General features: G+C 38.5%; 1 protein-coding gene across 2 annotated transcripts in view; it reads right to left on the bottom strand.

Annotated features, from left to right (window-relative positions):
* Nucleotides 1–25284, bottom strand: part of LYST (lysosomal trafficking regulator) — a 606044-nt gene that overhangs the window by 73141 nt on the left and 507619 nt on the right. For both annotated transcript variants that reach the window (XM_053711082.1, XM_053711081.1), the window contains 6 exons: nt 19080–19220; nt 18078–18295; nt 16666–16896; nt 5864–6053; nt 5468–5604; nt 2460–2558 (listed from right to left, as the gene is read on the bottom strand). In XM_053711082.1, the coding sequence (XP_053567057.1) occupies nt 2460–2558; nt 5468–5604; nt 5864–6053; nt 16666–16896; nt 18078–18295; nt 19080–19220 (1016 nt within the window). The remainder of the gene's footprint in view (nt 1–2459; nt 2559–5467; nt 5605–5863; nt 6054–16665; nt 16897–18077; nt 18296–19079; nt 19221–25284) is intronic.

The raw sequence follows: 25284 nt of genomic DNA on the forward strand, positions 1-25284 counted from the left end.
ATGGGTTTCATATTCCTTTAATAGTTTGAATGCAACATTTTCCTTTAATTAATCAATGCTATAAGGGACGTCCCAGATATTGCAGATGGAGCTGGTAGTCGCGATGAGTTCTGAAACATCTAGTCCTCTGTGTAATACTTCATTTTTACATAACCATATTGGAATTAAGTTAGCTAACTTAAAGTGACATCATAATCAAAATGAAAATACACATTTCGGATATTGCACTTTTGACTAGTAGCATTTTTTGCAATACACATGCAAAACATATTAATACTGGCACTGTGAGTGGGCACAGTATTACACAGTGGATACAGGTGCATGGAGGCATATGGATGTATGCAGTGTATGCCCCACGCAAAAAGTTTCACTAAAATGGTAATGGAAAAAATGCTTCTAATAGAAATCTAACACATAAATAATGTAAATAAGCTGCTACTTAAAGGGACACTAAACCCAATTTTTTTCTTTCACTATTCAGATAGTGAATTTATTCCTATTATCAATTTTTCTTTGTTCTCTTGCTATCTTTAAAAAGCAGGAATGTGATCCATAGTAGCCGGCCCATTTTTGGTTGAGAACCTGGGTTATGCTTGCTTGCTTATTGATGGATAAATGTAAGCCTCCAATAAGCAAGTACTATCCATGGTGCTGAAACTAAAATGGGCTGGCTGCTAAGATTTACATTCCTGCTTTTAAAATAAAGATAGCGAGAGAACGAAGAAAAATTGATAATAGGAGTAAATTAGAAAGTTGCTTAAAATGTCATGCTCTATCTGAATCATGAAATTTGGGTTCAGTATCCCTTTAATACTTAAATTCAATTATTTGCATTTCACTTTTCACTAAACAGATTAATCTTTTAAATTATCAGTTTATTAAAAGGACATTCCGGACAAAACTTAAATGCACGTAGATGAAATACGTATTTGGATAGAAACATATTTACAATATATATGTATTGGCAAAATGCTTCTAATAAAATTTATTACTGTTTTAGTATTAAAGGGACAGTCTAGTCCAAAACAAACTTTCTTTATTCAGATAGGGCATGTAATTTTAAACAATTTTCCAATTTACTTCTATCACCAATTTTGCTTTGTTCTCTTAGTATTCTTAGTTGAAAGCTAAATCTAGGAGGTTCGTATGATAATTTCAAAGCCCTTGAAGGCCGCCTCTTAGCTCAGGGCATTTTGACAGTTTTTCACCACTAGAGGGTGTTAGTTCATGTGTTTCATATAGATAACACTGTGCTCACGCACATGGAGTTCCTAGGAGCCCGCACTGATTGGCTAAAATGCAAGTCTGTCCAAAGAACTGAAATAAGGGGGCAGTTTGCAGAGGCTTAGATACAAGATAATCACAGAGGTAAAAAGTGTGTTAAAGGGACAGTTTACTCAAAATTTTTCTCACCTTTAATTTGTTCCCAATTATCCACTTAACCTGCTGGAGTGTATTAAATTGTTTACAAGTAGCTCCTTTACCCTTATATTGGCATTTGAAATAGTTGATTTAGCATGTGGTATCCCCACCTATTCTGAAAGTTTGTGGCCGCAGGTCCAAGCTATAGATAAGCTTTGTAAACACAGACAGCAGAAGAAATGACGGTCCCAGTGGGATATAGCAGAGATAAGGTAATACAATGTTGATTTTCTATTGTTCTCTCCAAGTACTGGTGATTGTTTAATGGACAGATATAAGATAAAGAAGCAGGTATATGTACACAATGTGATACAGTAATGAGATCTGATTATATCTACAAGCTCAACCCATTTTATTAGGTTGTGGCTTCAAAACACAAATTAAGAGCTTTAATATACACAAATAAACCTTAAAAAGCTAATTTGCATACATTTTTTACTCTGCAGTTAGTAAAAAAAGCAATTGTAAACACATTGAAGGAAAAACTATTTTACAGTATACTGTCCCTTTAATATAACTGTGTTGGTTATGCATATCTAGGGAATGGGTAATAAAGGCATTATCTATGTTTTAAAACAATAAATATTCTGGTGTAGACTGTCCCTTTAACAGTTTTCTCTGCACTTGCATGTGAAGCATAACTAGATATTCTCAGTGCACCAGCATTTTAAATACTGCAACTGCTCAGAGCACCAGTGGGACTTGTATCATGTCAACAATTAACACACTGAGTAATTACCAGATGGTATAAGCACCTTAGGCTCTCTGAGCAAGTGATGTGTTTAAAATCCTGGTGCATGGTGCATACTTAAATACACTTTTGAAACAGGTATAGCTTTTATTGGAAGCATTTTTGCTAATACATATACTGTATATTAAAAAAAAATGCTTCTATTCAAAACTGAAATGCATCCATGTGGATTCCAATTTTGTCTGGAATATCCCTTTAAGTGCAAGGTATAAAACAGAAAAAAAGACCACAACGTTTGATAGTGAAAACTAGTACGTATACAAGAAAGTCATGCATGTATACATACCGTGCTGTTTGTGAAACGGTTCAGATACGCTGTGATGACGCCACATTTGCTGCCTGTGAATAACTGACAACTGTCCGGAACCCAAGCACAACTTGTGACCTTTTGATATAAAAAGAATAAGAAAACACTCAACAACAATACAATAGTTTTGTAAACCATTCTTTAGCTTGATGCCCAAATAAATATTGGATAAGATACACAGCATGGGTAAAATGTTTCTTTAAACTACTAAAGAGAATGAAAAAAAACCCATTATGGAGCTAATAGAAAAGAAGTGAATAGTTTGATGGACCGAGAACTGAGCAATAAAATGATTTACAGCTTTGAATGCTACTTACAGAGATATTTTTACCCATTGCTGAATATATATATATTTCAGGTTTCTAAAGTCTTGCACATGTGTGTAACTGCTTTGGCAGCTGACACAAATTGACAATAAGTAATAATAATGTAATATGAGTTGTACAAATCTCCTTAAAGGAACAGTAAAGTCAAAATTAAAATGTTCTTTCATGATTCATATAGAGCATGCAGTTTTAAATAGCTTTCCAATTTACTTCTATTATCTAATTTGCTTAGTTCTCTTGATATCCTTGGTTGAAAACCATAATTAAGTAGGCTTAGGAGCAGTAATCCACTACTAGGAGCTAACTGCTGATTGGTGGCTGGGCATATATGTCTTGTTATTGGCTCATCCAATATGTTCAGCTAGCAAAAACAAATACTGACACAACCTGAACAAAAATAAATGGTGGGGCTTGTGGACTCTTACCACCATGAAAGAAATTAATTTCTCATCAGGTATGCATACATTTTGTTTTCTTTTCATACGATGGTGAGAGTCCACAAATCATCACGTGTGGGAATCAATACCAGAGCAGGGACAACCATGAAATAGGGGTGATACAAACAGTGAATAAAGGATGTTACTGATTAGGCACTATGGCCCACAGAACTTTCCTGCCAAAGGCAGCCTCATAAGAAGCATACACAAAGTACTAAAACTTTGAAAAAGTGTGCAAAGAAGACCACACGTAATGACTCGTGGACTCTCGCCATCTGATGAAAGAAAACAATATTACAGTAAGTACATAAGTTAGGCGATTACTATTTTTGTGTGTTAAATACCCTCTGCATTTAGATCAGTGAGAAAATTAGTCTGTCACATCAGACCATGATGCTGGTATATTATCAGATTAGAGCCTTGGCTATAAAGATGAGTAGGTGTGTCTGGCCCCTCATCATGACTTCACTACAAGGGTAAAGTCGGGCGGGAACGCATGGGAACGGAGTTCCTGCACTATTTTTGCAGGAGGAACTAAGTTGCCTCTGGACAGAGGACAGAAACACGTCAGTAAACACTGCTGCTGCTGGTGGGAGGACCTGGAGCACAATCTGGTTAGAGTGATAGTGAAATCCTCAAGTAAAGGGCAGTAACATTTCCTACAAAACACTTAATGCAAGCCTGTCAATGGTCCTGTTGTGTGATCACCCTGCACTGTGTGGAACACATGATGCTTACATTTCAGTGTGACTTGCTCTGGGGTTATTTGGCTCCCCTCAGCAGAAATAGGACTATTCCACCTTAAGTGGGTGAGACTCTGTGACAGAGGAGACATCTCAAACCCAAAGGCAAGATTCAACCCTTCATTGGATTTAATTTGCTTTTATTAACCAAAGTGTATAGATCATATACATACAGTGTGTGTGTGTGTGTGTATGTAAGTGTGTGTATATAAAACATTATTAATTGTGAGGGAGAAGGGTGGAAGTCTTGGTGAGTTCCCACACTTTTTTTTGTAGGACTTGACCCCTGCTTCACTATACAATAAGAAGGTTGCCTTTGTGCAAGGATGGTGACACAATGACATCCTATGCACAGGTATAGCAAAAGGGAGCCAATAATGTTTTCTGGCACTCCTTGTCTGGGGTTTTTAAATCATCAGAAAAATATTATTTATTAGACTTGATTAAAGGGACATGAAACCCCATTTTTTATTTTATGATTCAGATAGGGCATACATTTTTAAGCTGCTTTCCAATTTATTTCTATTATCAATTTGGTGTCCTTTATTAAAGGAGCAGCACTGCACTACTGGAAGCTAGCTGACCGCATCGGTAGATCAATGACAAGAGACATATGTGCAGGCACCAATCAGCAACTAGCTTTCACCTCCTAAACCTACTTAGGTATGCTTTTCAACATTTTCAAATAGAAGTACATTTTAACGTTGTTTAAAACTATATTCTCTATCTGAATCATAAAAGAAAAAAAAGGGTTTAATTTATATCTCAAAACATCATCTGTATCTAAATGAAGCCATAGGATGAAATAATAAAGTTATTTTATATTTTTTTGAGCTTTTGTATCACTGATGTATTCTTGAGCTGTGACAGCACTTTTTTTTATCATGGTGTGTGTTGTGAGGTGCTGCTATAATCCTTGCAATAGCAAAGGGGAATTAAAGGAACATTACATAAAGTAGAATTGCATAATAAACAGATGCATACTAAAAATACAATGCAAAAACACACCTTAATTTCAAATGAGCAGTATTTTTCAAAATTTCCTTTCATCTCCCTGTCCCTGTATCATGTGACTGCCATCAGCTAATCACAGACTCATATACGTATACACTGTGAACTCTTGCACATGCTCTGTAGGAGCTGGGTGCCTCAGAAAGTGTGCACATGAAGACACACTTTGATAATCTAAGTAAACTGTAAAGCTTTTAAGAACTGCATGCTCTATCGGTATAATGAAAGTTAAATTTTGACTTTAGTGTTCCTTTTAAGGGACATAAGACCACACATTTTTTCTTTCATGGTTCATTATAGAGCATACGATTTTGAACAACTTTCTTATTTACTCCTTTTTATTAATTAATTATTTTTGTAACAAATGCATTTTAATGTGTACTTATCTTGTACACCACAGAAGGAAACGATAAATGATAACTTCAGCCTTAGATATGAAATACAATTTACAAAGATATAATTATAAATACCTGATGTAATGCAGAACACTGTATGAAATTTACTGGTGGCTCACTCTGCTTGCTTTTCAGTCTTAAAATATTATCGGCATATCCCCAGCTAAGGATCGCTGACCACTGAATATCTGTACTGTGCATGCTTCTAACACCTGATGAAAACCACACGAGACAACCAATTACGTGTATTTTAAGTAATCATCTAGAGCAGGGGTCAGGAACCTTGGCACCCCAGATGATTTGGAACTACATTTCCCATGATGCTCAGACAGCCTAAAGAGTGTCTCAGCATTAAAGAGTGTCCCAGCAACATGGGAAATGTAGTTAAAAAACATCTGGGGTGCCAAGGTTGCCGACACCTGATCTATATAGTGTAAATAAGGTAATGTTACAATAATGAGATATTCTTACCTTGTTCTTTGCTATAAATCATCATTAAGCAAAATTTCCATGATAAGCCACAGATAGCTCTGGTAGGTAATGCTTGTAAAGAGCCAAACTTTTCTCCATGAGGTTGACTAAAGCAAACGCTAGGGTCGGGGGCACTAGGTGACCCTACATATTCTCCCCATTTTAGTCCCTTAATCCATGGAAGCGGGCTCTAGAATGACACATTAAATACAATAAAGCAAACAGATTATTATAACGGTGTTCAAAGATTTACTAGAATTTACTTGCACTTCAAGAAGAAAATTCAAAATATTGATTTTACCAGATATTTTGACACTTTTTAGACATTTGGAACCAGTCACAAATCATTTCTCTTTATGTCATTTTAAGAAAATGCTTGCAGCAGTCAATGTTCAAGGCATATGCATAGTGGTAGATTTATTAAGCAGCGGATGCTGCTTTCTACGCCCATCGTTTCAGGCTCGCCTTAACTTTTCCGCCACAAAATCATTGGGAGGATTGACACCCCCTGCTAGCGAGTGTGGAGGGAGCGGCATTGCACAAGCATTTCACAAGAAATGCTTGTGCAATGCAGACAGCGTATGCTGTCTGCATTTAGCGAGGTCGAGCGGACATGATTCGCTACAATAAATCTACCCCATAGAGTTTAATGATCCTATTTTATCTAACACCAATGTGCAGCAATACAAAGGTGTAAATAGGTGCAAGTATAAAAAGTGTTAATTTTGGTTACTCCCCATGTTCAATCAATTAGGACAGAAGACTATTTTGTATGTTTCTTTATGTGCATATTAAGACATTCTGAAATTGTGAGCTTTTAAGTTCCGGTTAGAAATGGAAGTGTAGAACACTGCTATATTCCACACAGCCATTGGCTGCACACTCTAGTGACCTATTTATAACTGTCCCTAATTGGCCACAGCAGAGAAGGTAACCTAAGTTACAACATGGCAGCTCCCATTGTTTTATAGACACTAAAACTTTACACTTATTGTGTCAATATTTAAACAACTAATGAAACTTTAAAAAATACATCTACTGTACATGCTATTCTCTGACTAACCTTTTCTTTGAATGCATCATTCTATCTAGCATTTATTTAGTGTTTAAAGGGACACTGAACCCAATTTTTTTCTTTTGTGATTCAAATAAAGCATGCAAATTTAAGCAACTTTCTAATTTACTCCTATTATCAATTTTTCTTCGTTCTCTTGCTTTCTTTATTTGAAAAAGAAGGCATCTAAGCTATTTTTTGGTTCAGCACCATGGAAAGCACTTGTTTATTGGTAAGTGAATTTATCCAACCAAAAATGGGTCGGCAATTAAACTTACATTCTTGCATTTCAAATAAAGATACCAAGAGAATGAAGAGAATTTGATAATAGGAGTAAATTAGAAAGTTGCTTAAAATTGCATGCCCTATCTGAATCACAAAATAAAAAAAAATTGGGTTCAGTGTCCCTTTAATGTCCATTTAGAAACAAAGTGTATTCCTGCACTAAATGTCCTACATTTCCCTAAATTTTAAAGAGTGGTTTGTAAAAACAAAGAAATAAATAGCTGCCTTTATTAATGTATAAATGATTTAATTTTACAGGATAAAATTTAAGAATATGATATGTCATTAATAGGACATGAAACACAATTTTTCTTTCATATTTCAGGTAGAGCGTACATTTTTAAACTTTTCAGTTAACTTCTATCATCAAAATTGCTTCTTTCTCTTTTTATATTTTTTGAAGGAGCAGCAATGCACTATGCTAGCTGAACACATCAGGTGAGCCAATGACAAGAGGCTTATATGTGCAGACAACGATTAGCAGCTAGCTCCCAGTAGTGTATTGCTGCTCCTGAACCTACCTAGACACGCTTTTTAAACAAAGGATTCAAAGAGAACGAAGACAATTGAATAAGAGAAGAACATAGGGAAAATATTATGCTCTAATTAAAGGGCCATGAAACCCACATTTTTTCTTTCATGATTTAGAAAGAGCATGCATTTTTAAACAAATTTCTAATTTACTTCTATTATCTAATTTGTTTTATTCTCTTGATATTTTTTGCTGAAAAGCATATCTAGATAGGCTCAGAAGCTGCTGATTGGTTTCTGCACATAGAAGCCTCATGTGATTGGCTCACCCATATGCTTTGCTTTTTCTTCAACTAAGAATATCTAAAAAATTAAGCAAAATAAATAATAGAAGTAAATTGTAATGTTGTTTAAATTTGTATTATCTATCTGAATCATTAAAGAAAATATTAGGGTTTAGTGTCCCTTTAAATCATGAAAAAAATATTTTGGGTTTCTTATCCTTTTAAGAATATCACTCTCCAATACTACTTACTCAACGCAGCTCTAAAACTAGATCAAATATGTTTTAAAATATTTCTTTAACAATACTTACATAATTACCAAAAAGATAGAAAATTATAACTTTTTTTATTGACCTAATGAAACTTACAGACAATTTAAAACTATGAGGCACAAAAAAAAATGATGACACATACACGTAAATAATTCTCTGCTGGATTGACATCTGATTTATAGCTCAATATATAGAATGAAAGGCCTGATTGGCCTACCAGGGCATTCTTTTGGTGGGCCAGGGCAGCTGGGGCTGACCAGCTATAATTTAAGGGGGTGGTGCTGCTGCTGACGTGATGCACCTATATCACTGTTCTTTTTCCTCTGAGCTATACGTATTAAAGGGACACTGAACCCAAATTTTTTCTTTCGTGATTCAGATAGAGCATGCAATTTTAAGCAACATTCTAATTTACTCCTATTATCAATTTTTCTTCATTCTCTTGCTATCTTTATTTAAAAAAAAATCAAGAATGAAATTTTAGATGCCGTCCCATTTTTGGTTCACAACCTGGGTTGTTCTTGCTGATTGGTTGCTAAGTGTCAGCCACCATTGAACAAGTGCTGTCCACAGTTCTGAACCAAACATTGTATGGCTCCTTAGCTTAGATGCCTTCGTTTTCAAATAAAGATAGCAAGAGAACAAAGAAAATTTGCTAATAGGAGTAAATTAGAAGGTTGCTTAAAATTTCATGCTCTATCTGAATCATGAAGGACACTGAACCCATTTTTTTTCTTTCATGATTCAGATAGAGCATGCAATTTTAAGCAACTTTCTAATTTACTCCTATAATCAATTTTTCTTTGTTCTCTTGCTATCTTTATTTTAAAAGCAGGAATGTAAATCTTAGCAGCCAGCCCATTTTAGGTTCAGCACCATGGATAGCGCTTACTTATTGGAGGCTTACATTTACCCACCAATAAGCAAGCATAACCCAGGTTTGTCAACCAAAAATGAGCCAGGTCCTATGCATCACATTCCTGCTTTTTTAATAAAGATAGCAAGAGAACAAAGAAAAATTGATAATAGGAGTAAATTAGAAAGTTGCTTAAACTTGCATGCTCTATCTGAATCAGAAAAGAAAAAATTTGGGTTTAGTGTCCCTTTAAGGTCACAAAGTATTTTCTTGTAAGTTTTATTTCCTAGACCTTGTACCATTTAGTAGCGTTCCTAGAATGGTTTATAGTGTCTAGAGTTAAGTCACTCTGTGAGACAGAGCCCGATTCTATAAAATGTGCTGCTCTGTGCGTGGTTTTCCAAGTCAACACTCGCATACGCTAAACAAGAATGCGCGTTTACTGTGAGATGAATCAATAGAGTGTAGCGCATGCACATATCCTCAAGTAGGCGGATGATGTAGGGTCACGGCCACCTAATGGCCAGAATTTCAACTGGCTAAACTAAAAACCTGACCCAAGATAAAAAAAAAAAACAGAATTTATGTTTACCTGATAAATTACTTTCTCCAACGGTGTGTCCGGTCCACGGCGTCATCCTTACTTGTGGGATATTCTCTTCCCCAACAGGAAATGGCAAAGAGCCCAGCAAAGCTGGTCACATGATCCCTCCTAGGCTCCGCCTACCCCAGTCATTCGACCGACGTTAAGGAGGAATATTTGCATAGGAGAAACCATATGGTACCGTGGTGACTGTAGTTAAAGAAAATAAATTATCAGACCTGATTAAAAAAACCAGGGCGGGCCGTGGACCGGACACACCGTTGGAGAAAGTAATTTATCAGGTAAACATAAATTCTGTTTTCTCCAACATAGGTGTGTCCGGTCCACGGCGTCATCCTTACTTGTGGGAACCAATACCAAAGCTTTAGGACACGGATGAAGGGAGGGAGCAAATCAGGTCACCTAAATGGAAGGCACCACGGCTTGCAAAACCTTTCTCCCAAAAATAGCCTCAGAAGAAGCAAAAGTATCAAACTTGTAAAATTTGGTAAAAGTGTGCAGTGAAGACCAAGTCGCTGCCCTACATATCTGATCAACAGAAGCCTCGTTCTTGAAGGCCCATGTGGAAGCCACAGCCCTAGTGGAATGAGCTGTGATTCTTTCGGGAGGCTGCCGTCCGGCAGTCTCGTAAGCCAATCTGATGATGCTTTTAATCCAAAAAGAGAGAGAGGTAGAAGTTGCTTTTTTGACCTCTCCTTTTACCGGAATAAACAACAAACAAGGAAGATGTTTGTCTAAAATCCTTTGTAGCATCTAAATAGAATTTTAGAGCGCGAACAACATCCAAATTGTGCAACAAACGTTCCTTCTTTGAAACTGGTTTCGGACACAGAGAAGGTACGATAATCTCCTGGTTAATGTTTTTGTTAGAAACAACTTTTGGAAGAAAACCAGGTTTAGTACGTAAAACCACCTTATCTGCATGGAACACCAGATAAGGAGGAGAACACTGCAGAGCAGATAATTCTGAAACTCTTCTAGCAGAAGAAATTGCAACTAAAAACAAAACTTTCCAAGATAATAACTTAATATCAACGGAATGCAAGGGTTCAAACGGAACCCCCTGAAGAACTGAAAGAACTAAATTGAGACTCCAAGGAGGAGTCAAAGGTTTGTAAACAGGCTTAATTCTAACCAGAGCCTGAACAAAGGCTTGAACATCTGGCACAGCGGCCAGCTTTTTGTGAAGTAACACAGACAAGGCAGAAATCTGTCCCTTCAGGGAACTTGCAGATAATCCTTTTTCCAATCCTTCTTGAAGGAAGGATAGAATCCTAGGAATCTTAACCTTGTCCCAAGGGAATCCTTTAGATTCACACCAACAGATATATTTTTTCCAAATTTTGTGGTAAATCTTTCTAGTTACAGGCTTTCTGGCCTGAACAAGAGTATCGATAACAGAATCTGAGAATCCTCGCTTCGATAAGATCAAGCGTTCAATCTCCAAGCAGTCAGCTGGAGTGAAACCAGATTCGGATGTTCGAACGGACCCTGAACAAGAAGGTCTCGTCTCAAAGGTAGCTTCCAAGGAGGAGCCGATGACATATTCACCAGATCTGCGTACCAAGTCCTGCGTGGCCACGCAGGAGCTATCAAGATCACCGACGCCCTCTCCTGATTGATCCTGGCTACCAGCCTGGGGATGAGAGGAAACGGCGGGAACACATAAGCTAGTTTGAAGGTCCAAGGTGCTACTAGTGCATCCACTAGAGCCGCCTTGGGATCCCTGGATCTGGACCCGTAGCAAGGAACTTTGAAGTTCTGACGAGAGGCCATCAGATCCATGTCTGGAATGCCCCACAGCTGAGTGACTTGGGCAAAGATTTCCGGATGGAGTTCCCACTCCCCCGGATGCAATGTCTGACGACTCAGAAAATCCGCTTCCCAATTTTCCACTCCTGGGATGTGGATAGCAGACAGGTGGCAGGAGTGAGACTCCGCCCATAGAATGATTTTGGTCACTTCTTCCATCGCCAGGGAACTCCTTGTTCCCCCCTGATGGTTGATGTACGCAACAGTTGTCATGTTGTCTGATTGAAACCGTATGAACTTGGCCCTCGCTAGCTGAGGCCAAGCCTTGAGAGCATTGAATATCGCTCTCAGTTCCAGAATATTTATCGGTAGAAGAGATTCTTCCCGAGACCAAAGACCCTGAGCTTTCAGGGATCCCCAGACCGCGCCCCAGCCCATCAGACTGGCGTCGGTCGTGACAATGACCCACTCTGGTCTGCGGAATGTCATCCCTCGTGACAGGTTGTCCAGGGACAGCCACCAACGGAGTGAGTCTCTGGTCCTCTGATTTACTTGTATCTTCGGAGACAAGTCTGTATAGTCCCCATTCCACTGACTGAGCATGCACAGTTGTAATGGTCTTAGATGAATGCGTGCAAAAGGAACTATGTCCATTGCCGCTACCATCAACCCGATCACTTCCATGCACTGAGCTATGGAAGGAAGAGGAACGGAATGAAGTATCCGACAAGAGTCTAGAAGTTTTGTTTTTCTGGCCTCTGTCAGAAAAATCCTCATTTCTAAGGAGTCTATTATTGTTCCCAAGAAGGGAACCCTTGTTGACGGAGATAGAGAACTCTTTTCCACGTTCACTTTCCATCCGTGAGATCTGAGAAAGGCCAGGACAATGTCCGTGTGAGCCTTTGCTTGAGGAAGGGACGACGCTTGAATCAGAATGTCGTCCAAGTAAGGTACTACAGCAATGCCCCTTGGTCTTAGCACAGCTAGAAGGGACCCTAGTACCTTTGTGAAAATCCTTGGAGCAGTGGCTAATCCGAAAGGAAGCGCCACGAACTGGTAATGTTTGTCCAGGAATGCGAACCTCAGGAACCGATGATGTTCCTTGTGGATAGGAATATGTAGATACGCATCCTTTAAATCCACCGTGGTCATGAATTGACCTTCCTGGATGGAAGGAAGAATAGTTCGAATGGTTTCCATCTTGAACGATGGAACCTTGAGAAACTTGTTTAAGATCTTGAGATCTAAGATTGGTCTGAACGTTCCCTCTTTTTTGGGAACTATAAACAGATTGGAGTAGAACCCCATCCCTTGTTCTCTTAATGGAATGGGATGAATCACTCCCATTTTTAACAGGTCTTCTACACAATGTAAGAATGCCTGTCTTTTTATGTGGTCTGAAGACAACTGAGACCTGTGGAACCTCCCCCTTGGGGGAAGTCCCTTGAATTCCAGAAGATAACCTTGGGAGACTATTTCTAGCGCCCAAGGATCCAGAACATCTCTTGCCCAAGCCTGAGCGAAGAGAGAGAGTCTGCCCCCCACCAGATCCGGTCCCGGATCGGGGGCCAACATTTCATGCTGTCTTGGTAGCAGTGGCAGGTTTCTTGGCCTGCTTTCCCTTGTTCCAACCTTGCATTGGTCTCCAAGCTGGCTTGGCTTGAGAAGTATTACCCTCTTGCTTAGAGGACGTAGCACTTTGGGCTGGTCCGTTTCTACGAAAGGGACGAAAATTAGGTTTATTTTTTGCCTTGAAAGGCCGATCCTGAGGAAGGGCGTGGCCCTTACCCCCAGTGATATCCGAGATAATCTCTTTCAAGTCAGGGCCAAACAGCGTTTTCCCCTTGAAAGGAATGTTAAGTAGCTTGTTCTTGGAAGACGCATCAGCCGACCAAGATTTCAACCAAAGCGCTCTGCGCGCCACAATAGCAAACCCAGAATTCTTAGCCGCTAACCTAGCCAATTGCAAAGTGGCGTCTAGGGTGAAAGAATTAGCCAATTTGAGAGCATTGATTCTGTCCATAATCTCCTCATAAGGAGGAGAATCACTGTCGACCGCCTTTATCAGCTCATCGAACCAGAAACATGCGGCTGTAGCGACAGGGACAATGCATGAAATTGGTTGTAGAAGGTAACCCTGCTGAACAAACATCTTTTTAAGCAAACCTTCTAATTTTTTATCCATAGGATCTTTGAAAGCACAACTATCCTCTATGGGTATAGTGGTGCGTTTGTTTAAAGTGGAAACCGCTCCCTCGACCTTGGGGACTGTCTGCCATAAGTCCTTTCTGGGGTCGACCATAGGAAACAATTTTTTAAATATGGGGGGAGGGACGAAAGGAATACCGGGCCTTTCCCATTCTTTATTAACAATGTCCGCCACCCGCTTGGGTATAGGAAAAGCTTCTGGGAGCCCCGGCACCTCTAGGAACTTGTCCATTTTACATAGTTTCTCTGGGATGACCAACTTGTCACAATCATCCAGAGTGGATAATACCTCCTTAAGCAGAATGCGGAGATGTTCCAACTTAAATTTAAATGCAATCACATCAGGTTCAGCTTGTTGAGAAATGTTCCCTGAATCAGTAATTTCTCCCTCAGACAAAACCTCCCTGGCCCCATCAGACTGAGTTAGGGGCCCTTCAGAAATATTAATATCAGCGTCGTCATGCTCTTCAGTATCTAAAACAGAGCAGTCGCGCTTACGCTGATAAGTGTTCATTTTGGCTAAAATGTTTTTGACAGAATTATCCATTACAGCCGTTAATTGTTGCATAGTAAGGAGTATTGGCGCGCTAGATGTACTAGGGGCCTCCTGAGTGGGCAAGACTCGTGTAGACGAAGGAGGGAATGATGCAGTACCATGCTTACTCCCCTCACTTGAGGAATCATCTTGGGCATCGTTGTCATTGTCACATAAATCACATTTATTTAAATGAATAGGAATTCTGGCTTCCCCACATTCAGAACACAGTCTATCTGGTAGTTCAGACATGTTAAACAGGCATAAACTTGATAACAAGTACAAAAAACGTTTTAAAATAAAACCGTTACTGTCACTTTAAATTTTAAACTGAACACACTTTATTACTGCAAATGCGAAAAAACATGAAGGAATTGTTCAAAATTCACCAAATTTTCACCACAGTGTCTTAAAGCCTTAAAAGTATTGCACACCAAATTTGGAAGCTTTAACCCTTAAAATAACGGAACCGGAGCCGTTTTGAACTTTAACCCCTTTACAGTCCCTGGTATCTGCTTTGCTGAGACCCAACCAAGCCCCAAGGGGAATACGATACCAAATGACGCCTTCAGAAAGTCTTTTCTAAGTATCAGAGCTCCTCTCACATGCGACTGCATGCCATGCCTCTCAAAAACAAGTGCGCAACACCGGCGCGAAAATGAGGCTCTGCCTATGCTTTGGGAAAGCCCCTAAAGAATAAGGTGTCTAAAACAGTGCCTGCCGATATTATTATATCAAAATACCCAGATAAAATGATTCCTCAAGGCTAAATATGTGTTAATAATCAATCGATTTAGCCCAAAAAAAGTCTACAGTCTTAATAAGCCCTTTTTGAAGCCCTTATTTACAATCGTAATAAACATGGCTTACCGGATCCCAGAGGGAAAATGACAGCTTCCAGCATTACATCGTCTTGTTAGAATGTGTCATACCTCAAGCAGCAAGAGACTGCTCACTGTTCCCCCAACTGAAGTTAATTGCTCTCAACAGTCCTGTGTGGAACAGCCATGGATTTTAGTGACGGTTGCTAAAATCATTTTCCTCATACAAACAGAAATCTTCATCTCTTTTCTGTTTCTGAGTAAATAGTACATACCAGCACTATTTCAAAATAACAAACTCTTGATTGAATAATAAAAACTACAGTTAAACACTAAAAAACTCTAAGCCATCTCCGTGGAGATGTTGCCTGTACAACGGCAAAGAGAATGACTGGGGTAGGCGGAGCCTAGGAGGGATCATGTGACCAGCTTTGCTGGGCTCTTTGCCATTTCCTGTTGGGGAAGAGAATATCCCACAAGTAAGGATGACGCCGTGGACCGGACACACCTATGTTGGAGAAAACAAAAACAAAAAAACAGTTGATTTAGCAAAGCGGCAAAAATGGAATTAAAAGTGAGATTACTGGCTTTAGAATAAAAAAATAAATAAAGTCCTATTGATTTTTTTACAAAGAATTGGATTGTGGATCAGCGTCAAGGTAACTTTACCTTCACTTTAACTCAGCGCTGGAGCATGCTACATTTAGTTTAATGCCATGATCGGGCGTGCTGTGATTACACAGCACACCCGTGATGATTTTTTTCCCTCAAAGGTGCCTAAGAGTGTAGCGAGGAACGCAAAGGTAAGTATAAATCTATCTATAAGTATTAAAGCTGTCAACTATCTTGTTTTTACAGGTGTCATTAGGATTCCTTTTTGTTTTGTACATTCATTGTACTTAAATTACAATTTACGCTGTGCAGATTTCATATGATTTATTCCTGTGCAATTTACATACAAATTTAACTTTTTTGATAAAATATGATGTTTGGTGAAGAATTTTGTTACGATTTTTGATGCACCTTATCAATATCATTTTTTCCTGCATATTTTTGGGTGAATGGTTAAATTATTTGTTTTCAATGATTTGTAAATTACAAATTTTATTGTGCACTTTTGTAATGTATGCATCTCCTTCCTATACGAAAACACAGTATACGCCCCTTAGCGAGTCCCCCCTGTTTTCATTGTAAAAAGTGACTTTTTTTAATTCCACCAGGGAAATATAACGGTTGGTGAACAATCTTATAGACTCTCATCAGCCCAGAGAACTTTATAGAATCGGATCCATAGTGACACACTGTTTTGAGTGGACACTTATTTTCACACTGTGAAAGGTAGTCATGAATGAAAATCAGGTTGTAGGGTGTCTGGTGCCTCTAGAACAATAATCTGACATTTTTTGGCATTACAAACTAATCTAATTTAATTCTGGAAAAGATATTAGGGGATGGGGTATCCCAGTAATTCCCTCGAGAAAAATTGTGTGTGAGACTTAACGCCTGGAATGTTTTTTTATTCCCAGCCTGGCCCTGAGTGAATATTTAATTATACTGTATCAAGCATCAGGTTAAACTAGCTGATCATAGCTGTTGCACAGAAGTTCAATGAAACCAAAGTAAAAATAAATAATAAAGGTAAAATAAGCATGTTACATACAGGGTAAACATTCTCCTTTGTAAGGTCCCGAGTTTCCCTAAATGCAAGTTGTACTAGTATCCCCATGGCAACAGGAAGCTCTCCTTCCATAAGTAATCTAGATGCAGGGCGGCTCACATGGGCAGAATGAAACAGCTGACGTGGTGTTTGCCCATACGTTTTGATCATAGTTTCTAAAGCTCGTCTCTGTACTGGATCCTCAACCGCAGAAACATCCATTCCAAAGTAGGTCTATAAATTAGATAACATTTTTCGGTTTATGACATGATCCAAAAATAACCAAAAGAGAAAAAAAAAATAAAAAAATAATAACAAATGCTAAATATATAAATATAAACTGAGTGGAAATAAAAAGTAAAATACAAATCTGCGCTACAGTAATATAATTTGAAGAATAACTACATTTTTTAAAATACAGCTCTAACTGTTCATCCAATGGCGCATCATGACATACAATACGTTTACCAACTGTTTTCTTTTTTTCTGACCACCACAAAATCTACTAAAAGTCATTACTGTTCCTTTTCATGCTTGTTAGTGTTTTTATCCTGCAAAAACAGCCTGCATGTATACTTGAAAAAATTATAACTTTTGCCGCTTACTCTTTAGCGATAATGGATTTCCATTGCTATAAACCGTTAACAGACAGATTTTAAAGCTAAAACCTACATAAAACCCGATATTTATTTCATTATTTAGATAGAACTTAAAAATTTAAAAAACTTTCCAATTTACTTCCATTATTTAATTTTCTTCGTTCTCTTCGTATCCTTTGATTAAAAGAATATCTAGGTAGGCTAAGGAGAAGCAATTGCACTACTGCGAGATAGCTGCTGACTGGAGCTGCACATATATGCCTCTTGTCATCGGCTCAGCTGATGAGTTCTGCTAGCTCCCAGTAGTGCATTGCTGCACCTTCAACCAAGGACAGCAAGAGAATAAAGCACATTTGATAATAGAAACTAATTGGTAAGTTATTTAAAAGTGTACGTTCTATCTGATTCAAAAAAGAAAAAAATAAGCATTTTATGTCCCATGTCAATTACAGTTCAACAGGTTGTGTTGTAACTAAGGGCCCAATTAGCTAAAGCTCACTGGTCTGGCGTGATTATCTACGTTGTCTCATCAGTACTGCAAAGTCTCCCAAAGAATTTTATAAAGGCAAATTTTAGCTTGAGAGTTGTTTATCTTGCGCTATGTATCTAGAGTTGTTTATCTCTATCAAGGTTCTGGAAGTAAACGAGAAACACGTACATTGCAATATGAAATGTAAAAAAAAATACACAATTTTGCATGATTTCTCTTTATTCTGGCACTGGGCCCTTAGTCACTAGTTTTCATTAGAAAAACTCCATAACGTTACACACATTTTATAGTAAGGCGAAATGTATACTTGATATGATGTCACTTACTGCTGGATGGAACACATTAATAGCCTGCACCGCTGATCTGCCTTTTTGCTTACAACCAAATACCAGATCAATCCAATGACAAATTGTTTGTGACACATAGTCTGACTCTAAGGCCTGGCGGTGAATCAGGATGAACAGTCGAGGATCATTTCGGGCCCAAGGTGGAAGATTAACATGATTTACACGTTCTCCGTTTTGGCGCACACCAAAATCAAAACCTAAAAAACATGTTAAAATATATTTTACATTTTTGACAGTTATTTAAAATCTTTGTAAATATAAAATTCAAATTTTTGAACAAATTTTATTTCTGCGGGAATTACAAAATTAACGCTATAAGCAATTTTCATGAATCTATACTTGAGCCCACTTTCCCTTTGAGCAAGGAAAACATATGATTATTTTTTATAACTTTTCAACATGTTCTTTATCATTTACCTCATCTTCACTTCAACTGTTACCTCAACATTCATTTTTTCTGCCTTTTTCTTTCATAACTACATTTAACAATACTTATTTTAACAACTATTTATAATGTTTCTCTTTTGTCTTCAAGTGAGTAAATGATGTAGCAATGCCAGTCACTACATGGGGATGGGTGGTGCATATATTGCAACCACACCATCTCAGAAACGTCTCAAAAAAGATCAGTTACAAAGCTACAAAGACAAAAGCCTGATATTTATATACTGACAAATAAAAAACATGGTTTATCAGGTTAAAATAATAATAATATTCAGGCATGGAAAAGCTTAAAACAAAATAAAAAAAATATTTTATGTGCCTAAGGTGCAAATAAATATGGGCATTCTAGCATTCATATTGTTAATTAATTCTGAGATACAAATTATATTTTTTCTCTTCACAAATAAAAAAAAAAACAAAGGCCATTTAAAATATAACAAAATACCGGTACTATCAAAATATTATAAAAATGATACACATTTAATTTGTTCACTTAGGTCATTAACAGTCATGGAGATATATTTAAATTGTACAAACCTTCTCTATTTACCAAGAACTCTGGTAAGTAGAAAAACTCTGGAATCAGTTCTTTTACGTCAGTCATAGATTCATAGGAAGACAAGCGCCATGTTGTGTTCATTGAATGAAATGTTCTGTCAGGAATGTCAAAACTTTGATCTACAGTTTAAACAAATTAAAAAATAAATAAAACTTTTTACATAATACATTTTACTAGTTATTCTGCTCCATGCTACATAGTATTTCCACATAAAGTATTGAAAAATTATATTTTTCATTTAATATAAACCTTTCACCTTTTTGAAGCTGGAAAAACTGTATAAATATAATTTTACACAAATTATTTTGTTGCATGCATTAACATTTCTTAAGACTATATGCTAGGTGGGCAACATCTTTGTTGTAATTTAGTTTAAAATAATAATTAGAATCAAGATAAATACCTAGGTTATTACTAGAAAGAATTTAGTTGTGTTATGCAATACTGAATTTTTATTCACTTGTCTTTATTTTAACAATATGTTAACAATAAACTGATAATAGTTCCATAGGTATAGCTATTAGGGATAAATACTTTGTATTCAAATTTTATTAAACTCATAATAAAATCACTAACACAGTGTGTATTTTGAGAATAGTGAAAACAATGTAATGTGCATTTATTATTTATTTTTCCAGCTTTTAATTTACCTGTGAGAATTGTGATTGTTCTGTTTCTCATATCCCGTTGAGGCTGGAGTGCCTCATAATACTTAAAGGGACACTGAACCCAATTTTTTACTTTCATGATTCAGATAGAGCATGCAATTTTAAGCAACTTTCTAATTTACTCCTATTATCAATTTTTCTTCATTATTTTGCTATCTTTATATGAAAAGCAAGAATGTAAGTTTAGAAGCCGGAACACTTTTGGTTCACAACCTGGATTGTCCTTGCCGATTGGACAGCACTAATAAACAAGTGCTGTCCAGGTAATCTGAATCAAAAATTGGCTGGCTCATTAGCTTAGATGCCTTCTTTTTCAAACAAAGATAGCAAGAGAATTAAGAAAATTTGATAATAGGAGTAAATTAGAAAGTTGCTTAACATTGCAGGCTCTGTCTGAATAATGAAAGGCAAAATTTGGGTTTAGTGTCCCTTTAAGTATGGTGCAATGTAAATGACCCAGAACATGCTGCATAGTGATTGGTCAGATGAATGTACAAGTTCATTTAAATCTGTTCCTAATTGGCAACAGCAGAGAAGATAATATTCAATGCTTTATAAAGACAGTCTCCCTAAGGTGCCAAAATATAGAAATGTCTATTATCTTGGCTCATATCCTAATAATCCCCAGGTGAAGTCTCCTAGGGGGAATGTACAGAACGGATCACTAGAACTAGAACTTCAAGAGCCATTATAGTTGATAAACTTGTGATAAAAAATGTTCCAATTCGTTAGAGCATGTCATTTTATCACTAGCGATTCCGCAACGGTAAGTGTTTAACCCCCGCAAATGGGTTAAACACATAGTTAAAGTACCTTTGGGACACAAAGAGCACTGCTGGTGCCAAGTGGAAACTACCTCTGATCCAATCAGCAGCGCTTGCTGTATGACACAACTTTCTACACAGCTAAGTAAAGTTATTATTTTAATTCACCCTTGTTATTTTTAACACAGAAGTATGTCCTCCTATTTACAATAAGAAATGCAAAATAAACATGTAATGCTGAATTAACAAAGTGAGCTTTAGTACAAATATTTTTAGAAGAATTTACTTTAATGTCTAAAACACAGCACCCTAAGCAACCCTTGAATGAGCAAGTAGTGTCACTAAGCATGCAGCAAATACATTAAGTCATAAAAGCAACTCAGACTACGGGGTCAATTTATCAAATGCTACAGCGAATCATCTCTGCCAGACATCGCTAAATGCTGACAGCATACGTTGCTGGCATCAGGGCCAGATTGGGCCACCGGGACATTTACCGGTGGGCCGCCATAGATAGGGCCGAATAGTTAATGCCTCACTCATGTGGCTACGTTGAATCAGAAGAAAACAGAGCGCAGGGCTGCCAGAGATGTACATTGGTCTCTCTGCACAGCCCCTGCGCACTAAAATTACTGCAGCTTTCTACTAGTTAGGCTATGACAGTATTGGGACTGATCCCGCCCCCAAAACAGCCTAATTGTGTTTCTGCAGGGCCTGCTGCTTGAACTCTTATGGCTCGATTTATCAAAGCCCTACGGCTGCAAGTTTTCACAAGAACTTGCTCGCCCTAATTAAACAAGCAGCGGTCACCAGACTGCCGCTTCACTAACCTCTTCGCCACCTCTAAGGTGGCGAAATACAATCTCCGCGGTCTAGTCCGACTGAGGAGACTGACAGCTCCTGCCCGCGCGTGACTGGTTGTGCACGGGCAGAGGGCGGGATTGCACGTGAGCGCAAAATTGCGCTCATGTGCAATGGTGATTACCTGCGGGTAATTTCGCCCCGCCACAGGCGAGCTGAGGCCCCTGTCCGCCTCAGCTTTGATAAATCTAGCCCTTAAAGTGCAGTCTCCCCCTCTTCTTCTCTGCCCAAGCGTGCCACTGACAATTCACTTCACAGCCTTACACAGGCAGAAGACCAGTAAACTACGGTAAGGACAGGATGGGCTACGAGGGGGGCTACTGACTAAAGTAATTTATGTCTGCTAAGCTTCTCTATTGTCTGCTGTTGTCCGGCTAGGGCAAAGGGCTCCCAGCCTCCCTTCCCTTTGATCATCACTTCTAGTGCATATATACATGTGTGTGTGTGTGTATATATAAATATATATATATATATATATATACACACACACATACATATTTATAATATTTGTAATATCTATCTATCTATATATATATATATATATATATATATATATATATATATATATATATATCTATATATATCTCTATCTATCTATCTATCTATCTATCTATATATATATATACAAAACACGGAAGGGAAATGCACTCTCATACCAGACTGGGTACACATCCCATGACCCTGCAACATGCTCAGCCCTGGGTGCCACTGGCACTCACAGGAAGCTGTGCTGTCCCCAGAGTCACAGGCAGTTAACCCCAGTCAGGTCTGGGTGCAAGAACCATAGGGAAAATTACAAAACAAATTAATACAACACACAGAGAAAACCCAGCACTCACTTACAAGCTCTCAGCTAAGATTTAAAAGCAAAAATGGAAAAGTTAGTTACCGCATCTGGCCAAATGGGACAAGCCCAGGTACCTCGTCAAGGTCCTTTCCAATACCTGGGGACCCTAAAACAGCCACACAATGCAAGCTTTCAAATCCAAACAAACTGGGAACAAGGGAAGGGTGCACAGGCATATGTAATCACCCTAGACATATACAAAACACAGAAGGGAACTGCACTCTCATACCAGACTGGGTACACATCCCATGACCCTGCAACATGCTCAGCCCTGGGTGCCACTGGCACTCACAGGAAGCTGTGCTGTCCCCAGAGTCACAGGCAGTTAACCCCAGTCAGGTCTGGGTGCAAGAACCATAGGGAAAATTACAAAACAAATTAATACAACACACAGAGAAAACCCAGCACTCACTTACAAGCTCTCAGCTAAGATTTAAAAGCAAAAATGGAAAGGTTAGTTACCGCATCTGGCCAAATGGGACAAGCCCAGGTACCTCGTCAAGGTCCTTTCCAATACCTGGGACCCTAAAACAGCCACACAATGCAAGCTTTCAAATCCAAACAAACTGGGAACAAGGGAAGGGTGCACAGGCATATGTAATCACCCTAGACATATACAAAACACGGAAGGGAACTGCAGGAACTTCCACGAACGCTGAACCGCTGCAGGCCCTTTAGCCGGTTTCTCGATTAACCGGAAGTGTGTGGGAAGGATAGTAGTGGAGCACTGGGGGTGCACGCCGCTGTTTGCAGCCGGTTCCGCTGCTTACAATCCCAGAAAAACGAAAAAATGCGGCAGCAACAAGCGGAGTAAGAATACAAAGGGTAGCAGGTGATAACCCTCCTTACATGTTTCGTGCCTATGCTCGGCACTTAATCATAGGAGTCCTATGATTAAGTGCCGAGCATAGGCACGAAACATGTAAGGAGGGTTATCACCTGCTACCCTTTGTATTCTTACTCCGCTTGTTGCTGCCGCATTTTTTCGTTTTTCTGGGAAGGGAACTGCACTCTCATACCGGACTGGGTACACATCCCATGCCATGACCCTGCAACATGCTCAGCCCTGGGTGCCACTGGCACTCACAAGAAGCTGTGCTGTCCCCAGAGTCACAGGCAGTTAACCCCAGTCAGGTCTGGGTGCAAGAACCATAGGGAAAATTACAAAACAAATTAATACAACACACAGAGAAGACCCAGCACTCACTTACAAGCTCTCAGCTAAGATTTAAAAGCAAAAATGGAAAGGTTAGTTACCGCATTTGGCCAAATGGGACAAGCCCAGGTACCTCGTCAAGGTCCTTTCCAATACCTGGGGACCCTAAAACAGCCACACAATGCAAGCTTTCAAATCCAAACAAACTGGGAACAAGGGAAGGGTGCACAGGCATATGTAATCACCCTAGACATATACAAAACACAGAAGGGAACTGCACTCTCATACCAGACTGGGTACACATCCCATGACCCTGCAACATGCTCAGCCCTGGGTGCCACTGGCACTCACAGGAAGCTGTGCTGTCCCCAGAGTCACAGGCAGTTAACCCCAGTCAGGTCTGGGTGCAAGAACCATAGGGAAAATTACAAAACAAATTAATACAACACACAGAGAAAACCCAGCACTCACTTACAAGCTCTCAGCTTCCGTGTTTTGTATATGTCTAGGGTGATTACATATGCCTGTGCACCCTTCCCTTGTTCCCAGTTTGTTTGGATTTGAAAGCTTGCATTGTGTGGCTGTTTTAGGGTCCCAGGTATTGGAAAGGACCTTGACGAGGTACCTGGGCTTGTCCCATTTGGCCAGATGCGGTGACTAACCTTTCCATTTTTGCTTTTAAATCTTAGCTGAGAGCTTGTAAGTGAGTGCTGGGTTTTCTCTGTGTGTTGTGTATATATATATATATATATATAAATACACACACACACACTATATATATATATATATATATATATATATATACACACACACTGTACATATACACACACACACACATATAAATATTACACGCACATTATATATATATATATATAGATAGATATATATTGTGCAACACCAATCGGCCGCTAGCAGGGGGTGTCAATCATCCCGATCCAATTACAACCGCTGCTTCTTAACTTAAGTTTTAGGCGGACCTGAAACTTTGGGGGGTAGAAAGCAGCATCCGCTGCTAGTTAAATCTACCCCTACGTTTCAACATGCACTATCTTAGTACAAAGTAATGTTGTAAGCAGGTAATAAGCAATTTGACAACTGACTGGTAAAACATTATTCCAACAAACTAATGGACTGCAATTGTCAAATAATTACACTACTATAATTGTATTTACTGCAAAGCAAAACAGAATTTTATTGTGCAATTGCCATTTATGGGCAAGATTACGGCACCCTAACAGTTGCTTGCGAGCGATATTGGGTTTATCACGCCTATTTGAATGAGTCGGAAGTAGTGCTCTAATTACAAGTTGAAAGTAAACGCATTAGCTTGAGTGCTATTTAATTTAACACGCATCTGGTTAACCCGACTTCAGAGCTCTGGTTGACGATCATGCAAGACAAAAAAAAAAAAAAAAAGTGTCACAAAAAACATGAAAAATACATTTAAAAGTACAGTTACACTTACTAAAACACTACCTGATTAAAATTAATAAAAAACAATTGCAATAAAAAGTTATAGGGGCTCAAAGATATGAGGTCTCAGGTGATAGAAAAAAACATAATTTATGCTTACCTGATAAATTTATTTCTCTTGTAGTGTATCCAGTCCACGGATCATCCATTACTTATGGGATATTAACTCCTCCCCAACAGGAAGTGCAAGAGGATTCACCCAGCAGAGCTGCTATATAGCTCCTCCCCTAACTGCCATTACCAGTCATTCGACCGAAAACATGCAGAGAAAGGAAAACCATAGGGTACAGTGGTGACTGTAGTTTAATGGAAAAATTACCTGCCTTAAAGTGACAGGGCGGGCCGTGGACTGGATACACTACAAGAGAAATAAATTTATCAGGTAAGCATAAATTATGTTTTCTCTTGTTAAGT

This window comes from Bombina bombina, chromosome 4 (assembly GCF_027579735.1).
Source record: "Bombina bombina isolate aBomBom1 chromosome 4, aBomBom1.pri, whole genome shotgun sequence".
NCBI classification, from domain to species: domain Eukaryota; kingdom Metazoa; phylum Chordata; class Amphibia; order Anura; family Bombinatoridae; genus Bombina; species Bombina bombina.